General features: G+C 42.7%; 1 protein-coding gene across 7 annotated transcripts in view; it reads left to right on the top strand.

Annotated features, from left to right (window-relative positions):
* The first annotated feature begins 542 nt into the window (after positions 1–542).
* Positions 543–18781, top strand: part of NRG3 (neuregulin 3) — a 1239421-nt gene continuing 1221182 nt past the window's right edge. For 4 of the 7 annotated variants that reach the window (XM_086382916.1, XM_086382914.1, XM_086382915.1 and 1 more), the window contains exon 1: positions 543–1492. In XM_086382916.1, coding sequence (XP_086239042.1) covers positions 655–1492 — 838 coding nt within the window. In that variant the 5' untranslated portion in view covers positions 543–654. The remainder of the gene's footprint in view (positions 1493–18781) is intronic. The other 3 variants (XM_086382923.1, XM_086382922.1, XM_086382919.1) reach the window with 2 other exon arrangements.

Genomic DNA, 18781 nt, shown 5'->3' with positions numbered 1-18781 from the left:
TGAAGAACAGGTGCACCTTGCCGCCCGGACTCGCGGAGCAGCCGCCGAGGAACGCGGCGCGGCGGGCCGGGCGTGCGGCGGCGGCCAGGCCGGCCCCCTGTGTCGGAATGCGGCTCTCCAGCGCCCGGCGTGCCGCGGGCGGCCGGCTCGGCCCCTGAAGGCGGCGCGAGGCCCAGAGGCGGCGCGGGCGGGCGCCCGGGGGAGCGGGCCGGGTGCGGCTCCCCGAGGATGCCGGCGCGGCTGGAGCGCTTGCAGGCGGCGGGCAGCAGCAGCAGCAGCAGTAGCAGCAACAGCAGCAGCAGCAGCAGACGCGGGGCCCCGGCGCGCAGGAGGCCGCTTGGCGGGCAGCAGACGCGCCCCGCCGCTCCCTGACCGGCCGGCGGTGCCGGGGGCCCGTCTCGCCCCTCTTCCGCGCTCCTCGCCGCCCCCTCCCCGGCCCGCGTCCCCTCCCCCGCTCCTCTCCTCCCCGCCCGCCGCCCGCCTCTCGGGGGGAGGGGCGTGGGGGCAGGGAGCCGATTTGCATGCGGCCGCCGCGGCCGCTGCCTGCGCCCGAGCCCGCCGCCGCCGCCGGAGCCCGCGCCCGCGCCCGGCCCGCGCGGCCCCATGCCTCTGGCGCGGCCCTCGGGGGGGCGAAGGTGAAGACCGGCTCCTAGGATGAGTGAAGGGGCGGCCGCTGCCTCGCCACCTGGAGCCGCTTCGGCAGCCGCCGCCTCGGCCGAGGAGGGCACCGCGGCGGCTGCGGCGGCGGCGGCGGCGGCGGGCGGGGGCCCGGACGGCGGCGGCGAAGGGGCGGCCGAGCCCCCCCGGGAGTTACGCTGTAGCGACTGCATCGTGTGGAACCGGCAGCAGACGTGGCTGTGCGTGGTGCCTCTGTTCATCGGCTTCATCGGCCTGGGGCTCAGCCTCATGCTGCTCAAATGGATCGTGGTGGGCTCCGTCAAGGAATACGTGCCCACCGACCTGGTGGACTCCAAGGGGATGGGCCAGGACCCCTTCTTCCTCTCCAAGCCCAGCTCCTTCCCCAAGGCCATGGAGACCACCACCACGACCACCTCCACCACGTCCCCCGCCACCCCCTTCGCTGGCGGCGCCGCCTCTTCCAGGACGCCCAACCGGATTAGCACCCGCCTGACGACCATCACGCGGGCGCCCACTCGCTTCCCCGGGCACCGGGTGCCCATCCGGGCCAGCCCGCGCTCCACCACGGCACGGAACACTGTGGGCCCCCCGACGGTCTTGCCCACGACAGCCCCTTTCTTTAGTAGCAGCACTCCGGGCTCCCGACCCCCGGTGCCAGGAACCCCCAGTACCCAGGCCATGCCCTCCTGGCCCACTGCGGCATATGCTACCTCCTCCTACCTTCACGATTCTACTCCCTCCTGGACTCTGTCTCCTTTTCAAGATGCTGCCTCCTCCTCTTCCTCCTCGTCCTCCTCCTCTACCACCACCACCACCACCACCACGCCACAAACTAGCACCAGCCCCAAATTTCGTAAGTAAACACTCTCTAAACTCTGATTTACTACTGAGTTTCCATTCTGCCCTCCTGCTGTCTTTTCCCCTCGCCGCTTCTAGCATCCTTCATCCCCAGCCCGGATTGGAACATAGAGTGAGAGAATTAAAACTGGCCACAGGGGAGGAAAAAGGTGCCGGCCTTTTCCCCCGTGAGGGGAAAAGGTGGAATGAAGCAGAGGGAGATTGTCAGCCAGGCTCCATGGGCCCTACTTCACTGGGTCCCAAATGAGAACTAACTCCCTTCAAGGGGTTAAAGCCAGTGCGATCCCTCTTCACTGCAGACCTGCTGTCGAGTTCTGGGATCCAGCTCCTGGTGAGAGCTGGGGAGGGAGGGAGGGCCTTCCCCAAAGGACGGAGCCCTTTCCCTGCATGTAGAAAGCAGCGAAAGAAATGCACATGCATTGACCGACGTTAAACCGCGGAGGGAAGTTGTGTCCGTGTGGGGGTGGGCTGGGGGTTGTGTGTGGTCATTTGATGGAGATGTTGGTACAGTGAAGCTGTAGACACTTCCAGCAGCCCTGACCCGGGCAGGGACCAGGAAGGGTTAATTAGAAGCCATTGTGGGAGGTAGGGAAAGGAGGCGAACCATGGCGGAGGGCTAAACTGATAACCGCCTACCCTGCCCGTGGACATTCCGAGGTGTAGAAAGGATTCTGTCTGCCGAGAGTGAGTTAACTAAGGGGAATTATGAAGAGAGCCCTGCGGAGCTGCCTTTTCTCTGGGAGGAGGAGTTTTTTCAGCTCTGCCAAGCATTTGCTTTGTTCATTTCCCAAAGGTGGGGTGTGAACCTCGTCTCCCCTCCCTTATGCCTGAAAAATTTAGGCAAAATGGGACAGAGTTCCCTGCAAGGATGAGAAAATCCAACTCCTTTGAAACAGGTCACTCTTTGAATATAGCTTCTTCAACCGTGTCTCAGTTGCTGCCAGCACTGGTCAGTTACCCCAGGCATGAGAGCTTTCTGCCTGTCTGGGAGGTGTGTATTTCCTCTGTATCTTTTTAAATGTTTCAGATGACTAATTGGCCTCCCACCACTCTCCCACTACCCCACCTTGTTCTTATTCTAAGGAAATTTTAGGCAGCCTCTTAATCTGACTGTGGATCAGGATCTGAGAACAGTTTGCAACCTGTGAAGGTTATTTAGGACAAACCCCCCAGCCTGCCAGTTCAAGTTCTATGCAAGGCTTTTCTCCCCAAACTGCCTGGCTGTGCCTTCCTTACGCTGTATTTCTGTTTTGAGCCACAGCATCTGGAGGGAAAGGAAGAGTGTTCATCATCATCATTAACTCTTGAGTAGGAATACCAAGCTTCCAGTCATCTGGGAAATTTTCATTTCCTTGACCTATGGTTTTACCTGGGGTGGTATTTAACCTTTGAAACTTTTTTTTTTTTTTGATTTGTTGAGGGTAAAGTCCAAGGAGAGACATTCCTGATGTTTTTACTCTGCTTTGGGGGAAAAAAAAAGGCTAAAAAGATAAATTGGGAGACAGGGAGGAGAGGGGAATGAAGAGAATCTGCCACAAAGCAGAATGGCAGGCAAGCCTGTAACTTGCTGCTTCTCTCTCCTTTGGCTGAAGCAGTAATTTTCGAGAGCACATTTTCCCAGGAGGTGTGTAGAGGCTTCTCTCAGCAAATCTAGCTGCTTGAGTTTGGTGGATGGGTAAAGGATGTGCAAGTGTATGTGTGAACATTCAGTGGATTGAACATAGATGCGTTTATCCTGAAGACCCCAGGTTTTTTTTTTTTTTTTTTGGTCTCTTGATACAGTTGGTATAAATAATGGAGTATGGGTATACTTCTCAGCCTTCTGTGTATGTCGGGGGAGGGTTGAATATAGGGGATATTTCATGTTCTTTCTCAATTGATTTCCTTGCTTTCCATTCTGGAGGTCTTTAAAGAAAAGCCCAAGGTAATTATTTCTACCCCTTCATGCTCCCTTCCTACATTCTGTAGAAGGGAATGGCAGTGTGTTTAATAAATAATGATTATTGACAGGGCTCTCAGCCCTAAGGAAAAGGGAGGGGGGAACCTGTAAATGGTGTCAATGTTCACTTAGACATATAAGCAGTATTTGTTTTATGTGTATCTGAGGCTCAGCTCCTGCTCTTTTTTAAACCTCCGGCAAAGAGTTGAATTAAGGGATTTACGAGTGTGGAAATCCAGCAGAAACTGACCTGGTTTGTCTATATCAACAAGGGAAATTTTAATGAAAGGAAGATTATGTAGTTTCCATAAAAGATGAGTTTAAATAGGCAGTTTGTATGGTAATTTAAAGAAAAATGATAATTTAATTATTTTTTGAGTACAAGATTGCAGGGTGATTAACAAAAGGAAATACAGGTTTCATTTGAGGGCTCATCAACACTGCTGAAGAATGGCCTGAATATCTTGCATTAATATTTTTCACTTGTTTTGATTATGCCACCAAAGTTCCCAGGAGAGAAAGTCCCCTTTTTTCCTAGCTCCTACCTTTAGACTTCAGTAGATGCTTTTTCTTTTCTTTTTTTTCCAAATGAAAGTCATGGGTTGTATTTTAGCCCCTGAAGACAGCTGACAGTGATGCTTTTTTTTTTCTTGAGACTGTCTCACAAATTCTGAAATTGCCAGGGTCTGTGCTTTTGAATTGAACACAAGGCTTGTAGAATGAGTATTTGTGTTTATCTTAGCTCAATCAGAAGGATACTGTCTGTAAAGGTAGTGTAGCTCTTTGGAGTGGAAGAGGCTGGTTCACTCTAGAATAAACACACTTGCAAATGAGTAATAAGATTTTTGTAAGCAAAAGTTATATTTGCTATGGGAAGACCCAGTTTAGGAGATTGCTTCTGATTTTCTGTAGGATTAATAGCAAAGAAAGCTTGAACTTGCAAGGTGGAGGAGGAGAGGGGCTTGGAAGTGGACTCTTCCCACTTCCAACTTTCAGAGCGTGAGCCAGACCAAAACATTCTTCTGTGTTACTGGGGTATCTTGGATTCCCAGGACTTGCCTTTCCTTCAGATGCTTTAAAAACAAACATCTTGAACATACTGCCTCTAAGAGATTATTTCCTACAAAGTGTCTCTGCAGCTGTAAGTGTAGGGTTAGTTTACAAATCTTTTAGTCCAAAGGGAGGTGTACTGCAGACAGTAGAGAGACAGTAATTTTGACCAGTGTATAAACATCCTTTTAGGGCACATTGAATTGTATTTTCACACTTGAAATGCGTACGTGTGTGTAGAATGTTGTCAGTGCAAATGTGGATTGTTGTTTTACTCAGCAGAAAACACCCTTTAACAGATACTTAACAGAAGACTAGATCTTGGCTAAATTCAAGTACTAAACACAACCACTTTTAATGGATTATTCTTTGGGTCGTGTTTGGAAGGTATATCAGCTTATTCCAGTGAGTAAGATCACAAATCTTGAGTAGTATATTTAGTAGTGAAATAAATGTAAAGTGTATCATTGATGTTTAAACATGGTAGGATGACAGTTTTAGTATAACCAAGTGTTTAAATCAGACTTTATCCCAAACGTCATTTTGGAGCATTCCATTGATAACATTGACAGTTTTATTATCTATTCTTTTTAAACATCTTCAGTCTTTCAGCAAGAGTACTCGGAGTTGCTTTATAAACAGCCTCAAGTACAATTTGTTTAAAGTTACTCCTATGTTGTCTTTTCTCCACGTGAATTGGGGCCATCAAAGGAATTCCAGCATAGAAAGGACTCACCCCAACCATATGGGGTAACCACAGTGAGAGGATTCAGAGTTCGAGATCAATATTTCTTATGAAATCCAATTGAGAGGTTTTTTATGAGCACATGTTGCAGCTTGAGTACATTTTGATTTCCTCTGGCCTTCACACAGGATTATGAGACTCTTCTGCTTTAGTCAATTATGCTGTGCATTGTACATTTCTGACACTTATGTTGTGCTTCATGGTCCTAACAGGAGAAAAAGAGGCAGGCAGGGGTGTGGGCATAGAACCGGTAAGGTTGTTTTTAGAACCATTTTTAATCTGGCCTCAGAGCCTTAAGGCTGTGGTTTCAGTCTTCCTCCTCTGTTCTCATGACTGAGACAGAAGGGGTTGGGAGTGCTAAGAGAACGTTCCTTTTGCATGCTTGATTGGTGAATCCAGACACCTCTGGTCTGTGCAATTTCCCGGATAGCCTTTTTTTTTTTTTTAAACACAGTGTTTAAACACAGTGTTGATCTACATGTTTGTCAGAAAGAAAAACAAAAACTTCAAAAAAAGCTGGTGTGTGGCAGCTTCTTTCTTTACTTTAGGTTAGTAAAGCAACCACCGTTTCTACATCCAGGTTAAGCCATAATCAAGTGTTGATGCCGAGTTGGAAAGCAGTGCCATCCTAGGCGGTCTGGTGTTTAGAAGAACAAACTGTCTCTTCCTCTCTGGCGTGCTTTCTCAGCTCCTCCTCATCTACACACCACAATGAAAAGGAAGATGATTTTCATCTACCTTCTTATGTAGAAATTCTTTCCTCATAACCTCTCATATCCAGTGCCAAACATATCTCAATATTCTATCTGAGGTGTAGAAAGTGGAACATGAAAGCTGGCCCTGAAATATATAAGAGCAAAGAAAGAGCCATAAATCTAAGTCTGAAAACTGCATTTGAATTGCTTGTGAATAGAACTAGAATTCATTTTTCTCCCCATGAACCTGTTTTTATCTTCAGACTTTTGTGTTGGGTGAGGCACAGAGCTGGTACTGCGTTGGCAAATACCACTGAGACATTTTTGGAGTCTAGAGATTTTACTTGTCTGTACTCAAAAAAGTGTTTCCTCCAGAACCATGTACATATGGAAGGCAGGAGGGAGAAAGAGACTCAATTTAAAGCTTTGGGATACCAGGATGGAAATGTACCTAAATCCATTCATGGGCTTATTAATGAAAGTCTTAGGACACATGGTTTGGTTTTGCATTTTTACAACTTTTTCTCTGAGGACTTAGGGACTCCTTCCTTACCCAGTCTTTTATAGATTTGAATCATGGCTCTGTCTGAAGGCCCCTTACAGACTTTTGATTATTTTATCTTACTTTTTATTTCCTTAGCTTATCGTATAAACAGTAGTCATTACAGGAAATTTTCTTAGATATGCTTAACCTTGCCATGTTGTTTCAAGTTGTTTTAAAAGTCAACCTTTTTGGTAAGCCATGTTTGACTAGGTTGATAAAGAAAGTTAAGGGAAAAAAATTATACCTATTGATGCAATTGAGATAATCAAACTGTCTTGGTATTTACTTTTTTAATTAAAAATTTTTTTTTGAAGATTCAAAAAACTTGATGGAAAACTAATGACCATTTATTGTCCCACACAGATTGATGTACAAATATACTGATTTTGACAGTACCTATTATCTGAGTCCATGAAACAATTAATTGTAGATTGAACATGCATTATTATATCCATTCTTTTCATAATGCCATGTTTTCATTTTAAAATTTATTTTAATGACTATTAAATGTTGATTGGGGTATTACTATGCTGGTGGTTAATTGGTTAATTTAAAACATCTATAAAAGTAATTGTTTAAAAACCAGAAAAATAAAACTTTAAGTAAACTTAAAAGTTCAAATATATACAACACATTCATTCTCCCATACCTTAATGTAGGCATTTTTGAAAAAAAATTATATCTCTTAGTTTGAGCTTAGCATCTTTTTCTTTTTCTTTTCCATATGCTACTCTTCTAATTACTTGTTTCTTCTGCAAAGATACTGGTGAAGGAATTTCAACCAGATTTTTCATTGATATTCTAATATCCCCCCTGCCCTGGGAATCTTTTATAGGTTTTCTTTTTCTTTTACAATTTTTTTGCTCATATAATTCAAAGTAATTTTCTTTTTTTTCCTTTTTTTCCCCCCAGCAACTCTCCATTTGGAGTTTCAAAACATTAAGCTATAATTGAATAGAAACTACAATTATCTTTCATTTCCGCAATCATACGCCATTGGCTTACATAACATTTAACTAAACAACATAATTATAGTAAGAACAACTGGCATGAACAGGTTTGATACCCACACTGAGTGTTGGTGAGCACACAACCCAAAAAGAAGTCGCAGAGGTATGCAGGCATCCTGCAGGTTGGCTTGCTGGCTGTGACTTTCTCTCCGTGCCGTGGCCCTAAGTTCATTACACTGGGGTGGTGACAGCTGGCTAAGGGTTGGGAAAGTATCTCCTTTATAGGTAATAGTATTGTAAATGTAAGTCAGCCATGACCATATATTTTAGGAACTTTACTGGGAGGGAAAACAGCATCTGGAATAGAAGAGAAAAAAATCCAAAAAAAACACCCTGTAGCCTTGAATCCTGTGATAACTGTGAACCCCAAAGAACCAGCTTAATCTCTCTGAATTTTAACTTCTTCCTCTGGGATAATGAGGGGGTGATGATAATAACCTGCTTCGTATACCACTTCTGAAAGAGCCTATAAGCTGCAAATACTCTACTGTTTTTATGTCAGTTGAGATGGAAAATGGATAGGCTGGGTATTTTCATCTAAAACCACATCAGACCATTGAATTCAGCTGAAATGTTGGAGCTCATTTGCTACGTGACTTGAGGAATCTGCCGTTACAGTGAGGGATGATTTTGCTTGCATGCCCCTGGATCTCTCCTGTATTCCTCTCTGGTACCCTGGCACACACAGTGGAATGTGGTGTAGAAATCTCCCTCGAATCACCCTGAAAGCTTAGTCACAAACTGGAACCCACCATTTCTCATCCTTTGCTTAGTAGATAGTTTTGCAATCTGTTTTGCACATATGTTTCTTCAAAAGAGGAACTGAAATTTGAGAGAAAATGGGAGAGATTATTGAATTATAATTATCTGGAAATCTGAAACCAACAAAATTCTGAAAATTTTTGGTGAAACAAAGGATGCCCTCATGGCTCCTTTTTTGTTCCCTTCCCACACTGTCTTATTGTCATTGAATCTTTGGAATTTAGAGAGCACGTTAGTAAAAAGACGTGATGTCTGCGTTGCATTCTCTTCCCCCTCTTAATTTAGGAGTTATTGCGGTTTAGGTTCCAGAGGATTAGTGGGTTGCTTGTGCATCAAAGAGCTCTTTTAGATAGATGCTTTTGTACGTCAGGGAACTTTAATATTAGCATTTTGAAAACATCTTGCTTCAAGTCTATGTTTGTTGGAACCTTCATCCTGAATTATATTTCACAGTATTACTTCTTTTTGTTATGAGCCTTTATTTTTCAAGACAGGTTGGTGATTGTACATAAATCATAGCTTGCCATTTCCAGGCATAAAAAGAGGCTAGTCAAAAACAAGCCTGCAAACTGAATTCAGAATTTAGTTTAATAATAGAAGTTAAGCAGCTTCCAATGATGATTTTGTCTTTGAGGACTTTTCCTAGACATAATAGTGTGTATCATGGATGCAGTATACACTGTAAGAGCAGGAAAAGAAGTCTTCTGAATCCATGTAACTGCTTTAGCAGTGATACAGTGTAGCCAGAATTATGAGCAGAGACTTTTCTTTTTAGCTTTTTATGTTATGTTGCTGCTGCTGCTGCTAAGTCGCTTCAGTCGTGTCCGACTCTGTGTGACCCCAGAGATGGCAGCCCACCAGACCCTGCCGTCCCTGGGATTCCCCAGGCAAGAACACTGGAGTGGGTTGCCGTTTCCTCCTCCAGTGCATGAAAGTGAAAAGTGAAAGTGAAGGCGCTCAGTCGTGTCGGACTCTTAGCGACCCCATGGACTGCAGCCCACCAGGCTCCTCCGTCCATGGGATTTTCCAGGCAAGAGTACTGGAGTGGGGTGCCATTGCCTTATAGTCAATTAACAATGTTATAATAGTTTCAGGTGGACAGCAAAGGAACTCAGCCATATATATTCGTTTATCCATTCTCCCCAAATTCCCCTTCATCCATGCTGCCACATTGTATTAAGTAGAGCTCCCTGTGCTATATAGTAGGGCCTTGTTGCTTATCCATTTTAAATATAGCAGGGTGTACATGTTGACTCAAAACTCCTTAACTGTCCCTTCTCATCCTCCCCTGTCTGGTAACCATGAGTTCATTCTAAATCTGTGAGTGAGAAGAGAATTTTTATGCTAAGCATTTGATAAGAATTCTTCAGCATATTAGCCTACTTCCTAAGATACCCTTCCATGATTACTTATGACCACTGGCCTGCTCTTCCAGTCAATTGCCAGGGAGTTAGAATTTCACTAAGAGAAAATCACTCCGTCATCATTTTGGGAGCAGACTCTAATTGATTTTTGTGCTCTGAATTTTACTTTTAGAAATGGGAAAGATGTCTTGACAGAATCTCAGTCTTAGAAGGGGCTTGAGAATATAGGTAAGAACGACTAGAGCTGTCATTTCTGGAATTTTACTGTGTGCCAGGAGGGTTCACACTTTACATATTTTGTCTTATATGCTTATTGAAACAAGGATTGAAAGACAGTCATCTAGCCCTATAGCCTAGTCTGATTATCTGAATTATGCAGGTTAATTGAGCTGGGCTTAAATTGGTTGTATAATTTGCCTAGGACGTACGTAAGTGGCATCGTTTTGAAAAATCGGGAACATCGGAAGATCATTTTACAGGTAATCTCTTCCCACTCCAGATCCTAAGACATTGACACAAGGTTGATATATCTATGCTCATTATCTCTTTCAAGCCCTTAGCTCATAGCCAGTGACATTTGCCATTTTTAACTGCGTAAATGGCATATCTGCTCATACCTGTTCTTTGCTATAGTAAAGGGAGCCTTTGTAACCAGAGAAATTGCCCTGGTTTCCAGTCCAAGGAGATATTTAGGATGTATTTCAAAAAAGATAAAGAATGTATTCCTCTAAACTTCTATTCCTTGATCTTAACTCTCTAATTTCCTTCTGTGGCTGCTTGTAGGTGATTCAATAGAACAATGACAGAAAATAGTAACAGACTTTATTTCTCTGCTTCCTGAAATTTAGCCAAAATTTTCTTCTCTGCTCACTCTAAACTTGCTTTTGATTGCAGTAGTTACTGCATTGTATGCTGAGAGTGGCCCATGGAAATGTGTCTGGGAGCCTTTGAAGTAATAGCCTTGAGGCTTAAAATACCTACCCTACCAAGTAAATGTTGGATGTTGCGCATATACAGTGTTTCCCACAGAGCATCTGAATTCCCTCCTGGAACTATCCTGCAAGGTACCCACCATTGACTAGCCTGCATTACTAAGAAGTTTGGTGAGACCTTGATGGTCTGCCACGGGTACCAACAACTGGACCCAATCATTACTTACTTGTTTGACTTTGCTATGTACCAAGGATCCCTAAGAACAACTATCCTGAAGGTTAAACTGAAAAATGATTGGGATTTCCTACTTTTGCAAACTCATATAAAGAAAACAGAAATAGATCAAATACTGCGATCAAGATACAGAGTCTTCGAATTGCTATGCAGAAGGGTAAAGTGAAAGTCTTAATCGCTCAGCTGTGTCTGGCTCTTTGCAACCCCTGTGAGGCTCCTCTTTGTCCATGGGATTTCCCAGGCCAGAATAGTGGAGTGGGTTGCCATTCCCTTCTCCAGGGGATCCTCCCAACCCAGGGATGGAACCCAGGTCTCCCGCCTTGGGGGCACATTCTTTACCATCTGAGCCACCAGGCAGTTTTTCTGCTGAAGGGTAGGAGTGCTGTAATGTCAGGAAGCCTGTGTTGTCAAAATCCCAAAGACTGTGAATGGATCCCATAGACTAAGAATGACGACTGCACTCTTAAAGAAGAGAGGAAATGAGATTGCTTACCCAAACTTGTTGTTAACCAAGAATTTTTATCAGCATGGTGACAAAATCTAGACTCTGGGATAGAAAAGTGAAAATGGGGTATAGAAATGTTTATATTAAACACTGTTGACTGAATTCCATTTAATTGAGTTTTCTGTATGAGACTCTCTTCTGTATTAAAAAACTGACAAATGCCCCCTTTTAATGCTGGACATCGACAGCTGGTAGGGCTCCTGCCTTCAACAAATGAGAGATATATTTACCAAGTGTTAGTTGTATATTAGCTCCTCACAAACCTATTTATGCTGGTTGTTCTTGTTACTGTAATTAGGTAATGTATTTAAACAATATTCAAAGCTATAAATTAACTGTGGTTTCTATTAGAACTAGGTTGATTACTTTGGATCCACTCCATAAAGAGAAGTTACTTAAAAAATGCTTGTTGAATAAATTGTGGGCAAGTTTAAGAGAAAATACATATGTCATAAGAAATATGCACTTGGATTGTTTTACATACAGCTTTAACTTCTCATTGCTCAGTGAATTCCTCAGTAGATATTTGAGGTATGGTTTTTCACAAGAAAGGTAACCAAAATTTATTCAGTGAAAAGCTTTGAATACCATAACCAAATATTTGGCAAGTGAATGTACATCTATAAGTTTTAGGTACAAATAAAAGAAATAAGAAAAGTTTTACTTTACTCATGTGATAGATTTACAAAGCCATTAAATTGTGTTTTTTAGTTGTTTAAATATATTGGAAAATATTTAACCTTTGGGGTAGAAAATTATATAAGATGCCAGTTATATAGAGCTACATCAATTATTAATAATAGATTTAATAAATAGTAACTGTAATCAAGGGAAGTATACAGAACTGTTAGTGCTAATGATTTCTGGATTGTGGAATAGAAAGGTCATTTAATTTATTGTACTTTGCTGTTGTTTCTAAGTTTTATTTAATGGTCGTGAATTATCTCTCTAATTAGAAGTTATTAAGCTTTTGATAAAGTGAAGAATAAAATCCATGAATCAATTCAATTGTTGGTCATGGTTCTGTAAAGATTTTTTCTAGTCTAAGAGTTTGTGTCTTCATTGATGATGTCAGCATTAAAGTGTTGTCTGAGCTGAGTTGCTGTGAAATGCAGATATGGAGAAATACAAACAAATTTCATTGCTCATGGGGAATAATGCCTTATTGAAGGCAGTGTCTTACCCTGGACCTTGGATTATTAGCCTTGATTTTATAAGGATAAAAAAAGTGATAGTTTTACTGTATTACTTAATGGCTTTTGAAGCTTGCCAAAGTTGGTCAGTCTTCAGTAGTATTGCTAAGGATGGATATAACGTATAGATATCAACCAATTTTGGGTATACTAATCAATTGCCTGATCTATTTTAAGGATGAAATGACAGGAAAATGAAAAGGCTAATTTGTAGCACTGGGTTTTATAAGAGAGGACTTAGATCACATACTAACAGGTGGGATGCCCAATTCAAAGCTTTATTGGGTACTGTAATCCTCTCAATGAGTCAAATGGTGTTTACTCACATGGTAAAGTTAGGTGGTTGTCTACAGATAGAACAATTCCATAGGCCAGTGAAAAGAGGTGATTTCTGGGACACCTGGTCTTTAATTTGATCAGGAGTTGTGCTCAGTCTTTTAATATAGCTGGCAAATATCGATACTTTGGTGAGCAAAAAGAGAACAAAAAGTGGTTCTGTGTATATAATATTAAACATTAGGAGTCAAGATAGTGACTGGAAGGAAACCCAAGATATGGGATTTGGGGGGTATTGGGAAAATATTAATGATCAGGATACTAATGTCGTAGGTGAGCTCTATTCACCACAATTCATCGAGCTGCATGCTTATGATTTGTGCACTTTTTGTATACATCAGTACAAACTTGGTTTTATAAAAGACATCTTTCAAAACATTCCTTTGACCAACACTTCATATTCCCAGGGTGGTGACCTGCACGCATGGGTTGTCCCATTTATAGACACTGGATTGTAACTCTCCATGTTAGTTGCGCATGTCTCACAGTCTAGTAAAGGCAAAGAGGGTCTTCCTGGCTTCAGCAGCTTCTTTTATTCTTGGCCTAGTGAGACGCCTTAGAGATGCTCCTTTTTAACTTAGGTCTTTCTGAATGGATACCTTATGTTATATTATAAAGATTTTCTTTCATCCATATCAGGAGCATTTCTGATACAGCATACATTACCTCACTTTTCACCCATCTTACATGTGTAAGCCATACTTGTTTCTAAGAGTGACTTTATACAGTTCTGCCAGCGTTAGAGTGTGCGATACATTAGAAAGCTAATTCATGATCTGCATTTATGATTTTGTCGAGGTCACAACTTATATTCCAGCTAATAATTAAGTGAAGTATGCGATTCCAGCTGAGAAATATATGAGATCCTTTCAGAAAGTAGTGATCAGGGCAGACATAGGTAGGTTCAAGGGAGAGTGTCTTGGCAGAGAAAAGGCCAAGTGAGGCCAGGGTAGTAAAAGGTCATTAACAAGCAGGTTACTACTTTACATCTGTGTGTCTGGCCTAGTGGGCAAAGATGGCCTCTTGGAATTAACGAAACAGCCTCACCTTTTCCTTAGGGCAGGGTCTGATTTGGAGGGAGGGTTTGAGAGGACTTAGCTAGGCTATCCTGGGAAGTCACAGTCGGTTGGTTCAAGGAATTGCACAATAATCTGTGTTAATTTCACAAGATACAGGGTCTCTAGGATGACTTAGAGGGAGGGACAAATCAGATCAGATCAGATCTGTCGCTCAGTCACGTCCGACTCTTTGTGACCCCATGAATCGCAGCACGCCAGGCCTCCCTGTCCATCGCCAACTCCCAGAGTTCACTCAGACTCACGTCCATCGAGTCAGTGATGCCATCCAGCCATCTCATCCTCTGTCGTCCCCTTCTCCTCTTGCCCCCAATCCCTCCCAGCATCAGAGTCTTCCCAGTGAGTCAACTCTTCACATGAGGTGGCCAAAGTACTAGAGTTTCAGCTTTAGCATCATTCCTTCCAAAGAACAGCCAGGGCTGATCTCCTTCAGAATGGACTGGTTGGATCTCCTTGCAGTCCAAGGGACTCTCAAGAGTCTTCTCCAACACCACAGTTCAAAAGCATCAATTCTTCGGCACTCAGCCTTCTTCACAGTCCAACTCTCACATCCATACATGACCACAGGAAAAACCATAGCCTTGACTAGACGGACCTTTGTTGGCAAAGTAATGTCTCTGCTTTTGAATATGCTATCTAGGTTGGTCATAACTTTCCTTCCAAGGAGTAAGCGTCTTTTAATTTCATGGCTGCAGTCACCGTCTGGAGTGATTTTGGAGCCCCCCAAAATAAAGTCTGACACTGTTTCCACTATTTCCCCATCTATTTCCCATGAAGTGATGGGACCAGATGCCATGATCTTCATTTTCTGAATGTTGAGCTTTAAGCCAACTTTTTCACTCTCCTCTTTCACCTTCACCAAGAGGCTTTGTAGTTCCTCTTCACTTTCTGCCATAAGGGTGGTGTCATCTGCATATCTGAGGTTATTGATATTGCTCCTGGCAATCTTGATTACAGCTTGTGTTTCTTCCAGCCCAGTGTTTCTCATGATGTACTCTGCATATAAGTTAAATAAACAGGGTGACAATATACAGCCTTGACGTACTCCTTTTCCTATTTGGAACCAGTCTGTTGTTCCATGTCCAGTTCTAACTGTTGCTTCCTGACCTGCATACAAATTTCTCAAGAGGCAGATCAGGTGGTCTGGTATTCCCATCTCTTTTAGAATTTTCCACAGTTTATTGTGATCCACACAGTCAAAGGCTTTGGCATAGTCAATAAAGCAGAAATAGATGTTTTTCTGGAACTCTCTTGCTTTTTCCATGATCCAGTGGATGTTGGCAATTTGATCTCTGGTTCCTCTGCCTTTTCTAAAACTAGCTTGAACATCTGGAAGTTCACAGTTCACATATTGCTGAAGCCTGGCTTGGAGAATTTTAAGCATTACTTTACTAGCATGTGAGATGAGTGCAATTGTGTGGTAGTTTGAGCATTCTTTGGCATTGCCTTTCTTTGGGATTGGAATGCAAACTGACCTTTTCCAGTCCTGTGGCCACTGCTGAGTTTTTCAAATTTGCTGGCATATTGAGTGCAGCACTTTCACAGCATCATCTTTCAGGATTTGGAATAGCTCAACTGGAATTCCATCACCTCCACTAGCTTTGTTCGTAGTGATGCTTTCTAAGGCCCACTTGACTTCACATTCCAGGACGTCTGGCTCTAGGTCAGTGATCACAATTTGTCCCATGTCATTTAGATAGGGTCCTTGACTAGTGCTGAATCTGTTTAAGTATTGACTTCATTCCACTGCCTTTTCAAAGTGCTGCAAGAATCTGTAGAATTGGTGTGTGTTAAAATGTTTAGTTTTGTCCACAGTCGCATCAACACAGCCCTCAATTTACCCCAAAATAGTATCTTTCAAGTATCTAAAAATTTGCAAGTGGAGACACAAGGAGAATAACAAGAGTATCTGCTTGATTCTACTGCCTCACCTAAATTAACCTGGGACTTCAGATTTTCTGGAGGCAAAAAACTCCTCTATGAATTGATTGCCATGCCGCCCCTCTGATTCCATCTGAGGTCTTCTTTCCAGAAGCCACTCAGCACCTTTGGGATGGAGCACTGCTGACACTGTATGGCCTTCAAAAGGCAGAGGCACTGTTGAATCCCTGTGTGCACTCACTGCACGGTGAGGACTGAGAGGCAAAGATGCCGCTGCCTCGGGAGCCCTGAGGATCATGGCTGTAATGTGAGGCTCTTGCTCTCCTGGCCTGCCAGGTAGCGTCTGTTGTAGATGCAGGAGCTACACCTGGTTATCTACATATTGACAGCTAAAATAAGTTGTGTCACCTCACCTTGTTCACCATAAAGAACTTTGGATTAGAATCAGATTCATCACTCTTGCCAGCTCATTTGGCTGCTCCCTGTTACCGGATAGAGGGGCTATAACACTGTGCTTAAGTGCAAATGTTAAATTAGTATTAAGAGCCAGTGGTATCTCTGCTGTTCTCACTGATCAGATAATTTTCACTGATGTCAACGTTTATAATAAAGCCAGCTGACACATACTAGTGTTATTTGCTTGGAATATTTTCACTATTTTTTTGACTTAGATAAAGGTAATTTTTTTTTTTTTTTTTAGTTAATTGTTGAGGCTTTGTGTATTTGATTAGAAGAGATCCTTGAAAGGAAGGCAGCAAAGCTGTAACAAAGTCAGTATCAAATTTGTGTTTCCCCTTTATCATTTGGTTTTGTAAGCTTCTCAGTGACCTTCCGTGCTACCACATTGATGCTCGTCTTTGATCTGAGCAGCTCTGAGTAATTTATGATAAATAATGAAATGCTGTTTCCTACAATGCACTGCAAGTGGCTGAGTGTTATAAAAGTCTAAAGAGCTCTATTACTTCTAAATGACTAGATAACACAAAAATGTTAACCCTAGAGAGGAAAGGTCCAGTAGAACATATTGCTTGCTAAGCGCACTTCCTTCTGCCTGGGACCATCTGATAGGCTTTGGGCATCTAAATTCTGTGGGGACTGGTGTCTGAACCATTATCTTCTTGAATGGCAAGGAGGGGTTTATGCCTTTCAGCTAGTTGACTTGGCTTGGAGCAATAGTAGTTCATATTTTTTGGAGTGGAGGAAGGGAGGAACTTTCAAAAGTTGTTTACTGTTTGAAACCTTTGATTAATTTTTAAAAATGGTGTTACCAATGATAAGGACTTGGCTGCTAGGATGCAATAATTTAAAACATTTGATTTGAGCACAGATATTAAAGATGGATATTAAGCAAACATTAAAATGATTTTATCAGAGCAAAGCCTTATAGGCTTTTAAAAAATTATGTGGATTTCTTTTTCAAAACTAACTCTTATCACAGTGTTTGCATTTTCTCTTATCCACGTGTACAAAAATGGAGACACCGTAAGCATACATCCAATTTGCAACTCTCAGCTTTCTTGTACTCCACAGTGTATAGTACAACTGCTAAATGTTGTCCACAGTGAGTATGTGTGTTCTTATCCTGGTTGTCATAAAATAGCTGCATATCTAAGTGTTAGAGCTTGAAGACTTTAATTGCGGGTATGGAACGTCTTTATGTACTGCATCCCATTGTGAAAATTGAATTAAATTGCCAGTCAGGGAGCTCTTTATGCTGCAGGAGAGTCTCTTTGAGAGCAAACCATGGAGAAGGGTGATCTTTGGCCAGTGGTACTTCTAAACTCAAACACTTTGCTGAAGTTTGCCATGTCACTTTCTCACCTTTCCCCAGACATCCTTATTTTGCCCAGTGAAATCATCCGTTTCCCCTGCTAGAACTGCTTTATTTCTTCCAGATATCAGCTATGAGACATGGGAAGAATTGTATACAAGTAAATTACAAATAGTGCATTTTGGCAAGTGTACTCGAGCCGTTCCATCAATTGCTCTTCACTTCAGTGCTGGGAAGTCCACTTTACCCTTATAGTTGTCAGTTATATGCAATCAGTTGAACCTCTGGACGTTCCCCAAACAGAGATGCTTTCATGCCAGGAAAATCAGGCTGTTTGAATGTTCTAGAATATTTTTGATGAAAAAGAGTTGTTGCCCTGTCCCATGGGAGAGAGAGATTCAAAGAAGGAAAGCTGCTCAGTGCATGGCCTACAGCACCGTCTAAGGTTCGGTGTGGGTAGCACTGCGGTATGAGCAGTACAGCCTATCTCAGGCATCTGAGGAGGGACCTGGAAGTTTATCGCTTATCCAGGCTTTTAAAATCTCTGTATACCTAGTCTACCACTTCCTTTGTGATGGTCCGCCATGCAAAGAACCTGATGAAGCCTTTCCATGGAGCCTAGGGAGAGTCTCACCCTAAGGAACTTTGTGTTCCTTTGCATGCTCTTGTTAATGCTTAGCTTTTTTTTTTTTTTTTTTGCTTCCAAGGAAAATAAGATAATTAGAAGAGTGGTTTTCAATGGAAGGAAAGTGATTAAGGCACAATAGGCAGGCTGCTGGACCTGCTTTAGGAATGGAGGTCTACGGCTGCCACTCAGTTGTTTGAGACCTCAGGGTAGACTCCTCAGGTTGTGAATCTCAGATTCTTCTGTAAATAAGGCTATTGGATAAGATATTCCTCAACTCTCCTCATGACCAAAATTCCCTGAAGCCATGTTATAAATTTAAGATGATAATATTAGTGGAATTTTTGAGTTACTAATTCTGGCTCTCTTCCTGCCTTACCCCCAGCTCACATTCTTGCTCTCATACATATACACATGTGTATATATTCACAGGGTTTTTTGGGGTGGGATATTTTGTAGTTAAGCATTTAGTAACCCCCATATTTCAGTGTACTACAAAGGTGTGACTTGATTACATCCTAAAGTCCAGGGAATTTTGCTTGTTTCCAACTTTAAAATAGAATTCCTTATCCTTCCCTTGACAGATGTAGAGCTTGGTAGTCAGATGTAGGTCTGTTACTG

Source organism: Bos grunniens, chromosome 28, assembly GCF_055505025.1.
Source record: "Bos grunniens cultivar Pamir isolate PY7600 chromosome 28, Bosgru_T2T1.0, whole genome shotgun sequence".
NCBI lineage: Eukaryota > Metazoa > Chordata > Mammalia > Artiodactyla > Bovidae > Bos > Bos grunniens.
The sequence above is the reverse complement of the archived record's forward strand: the minus strand, read 5'-3'. Positions and strand labels throughout refer to the sequence as shown.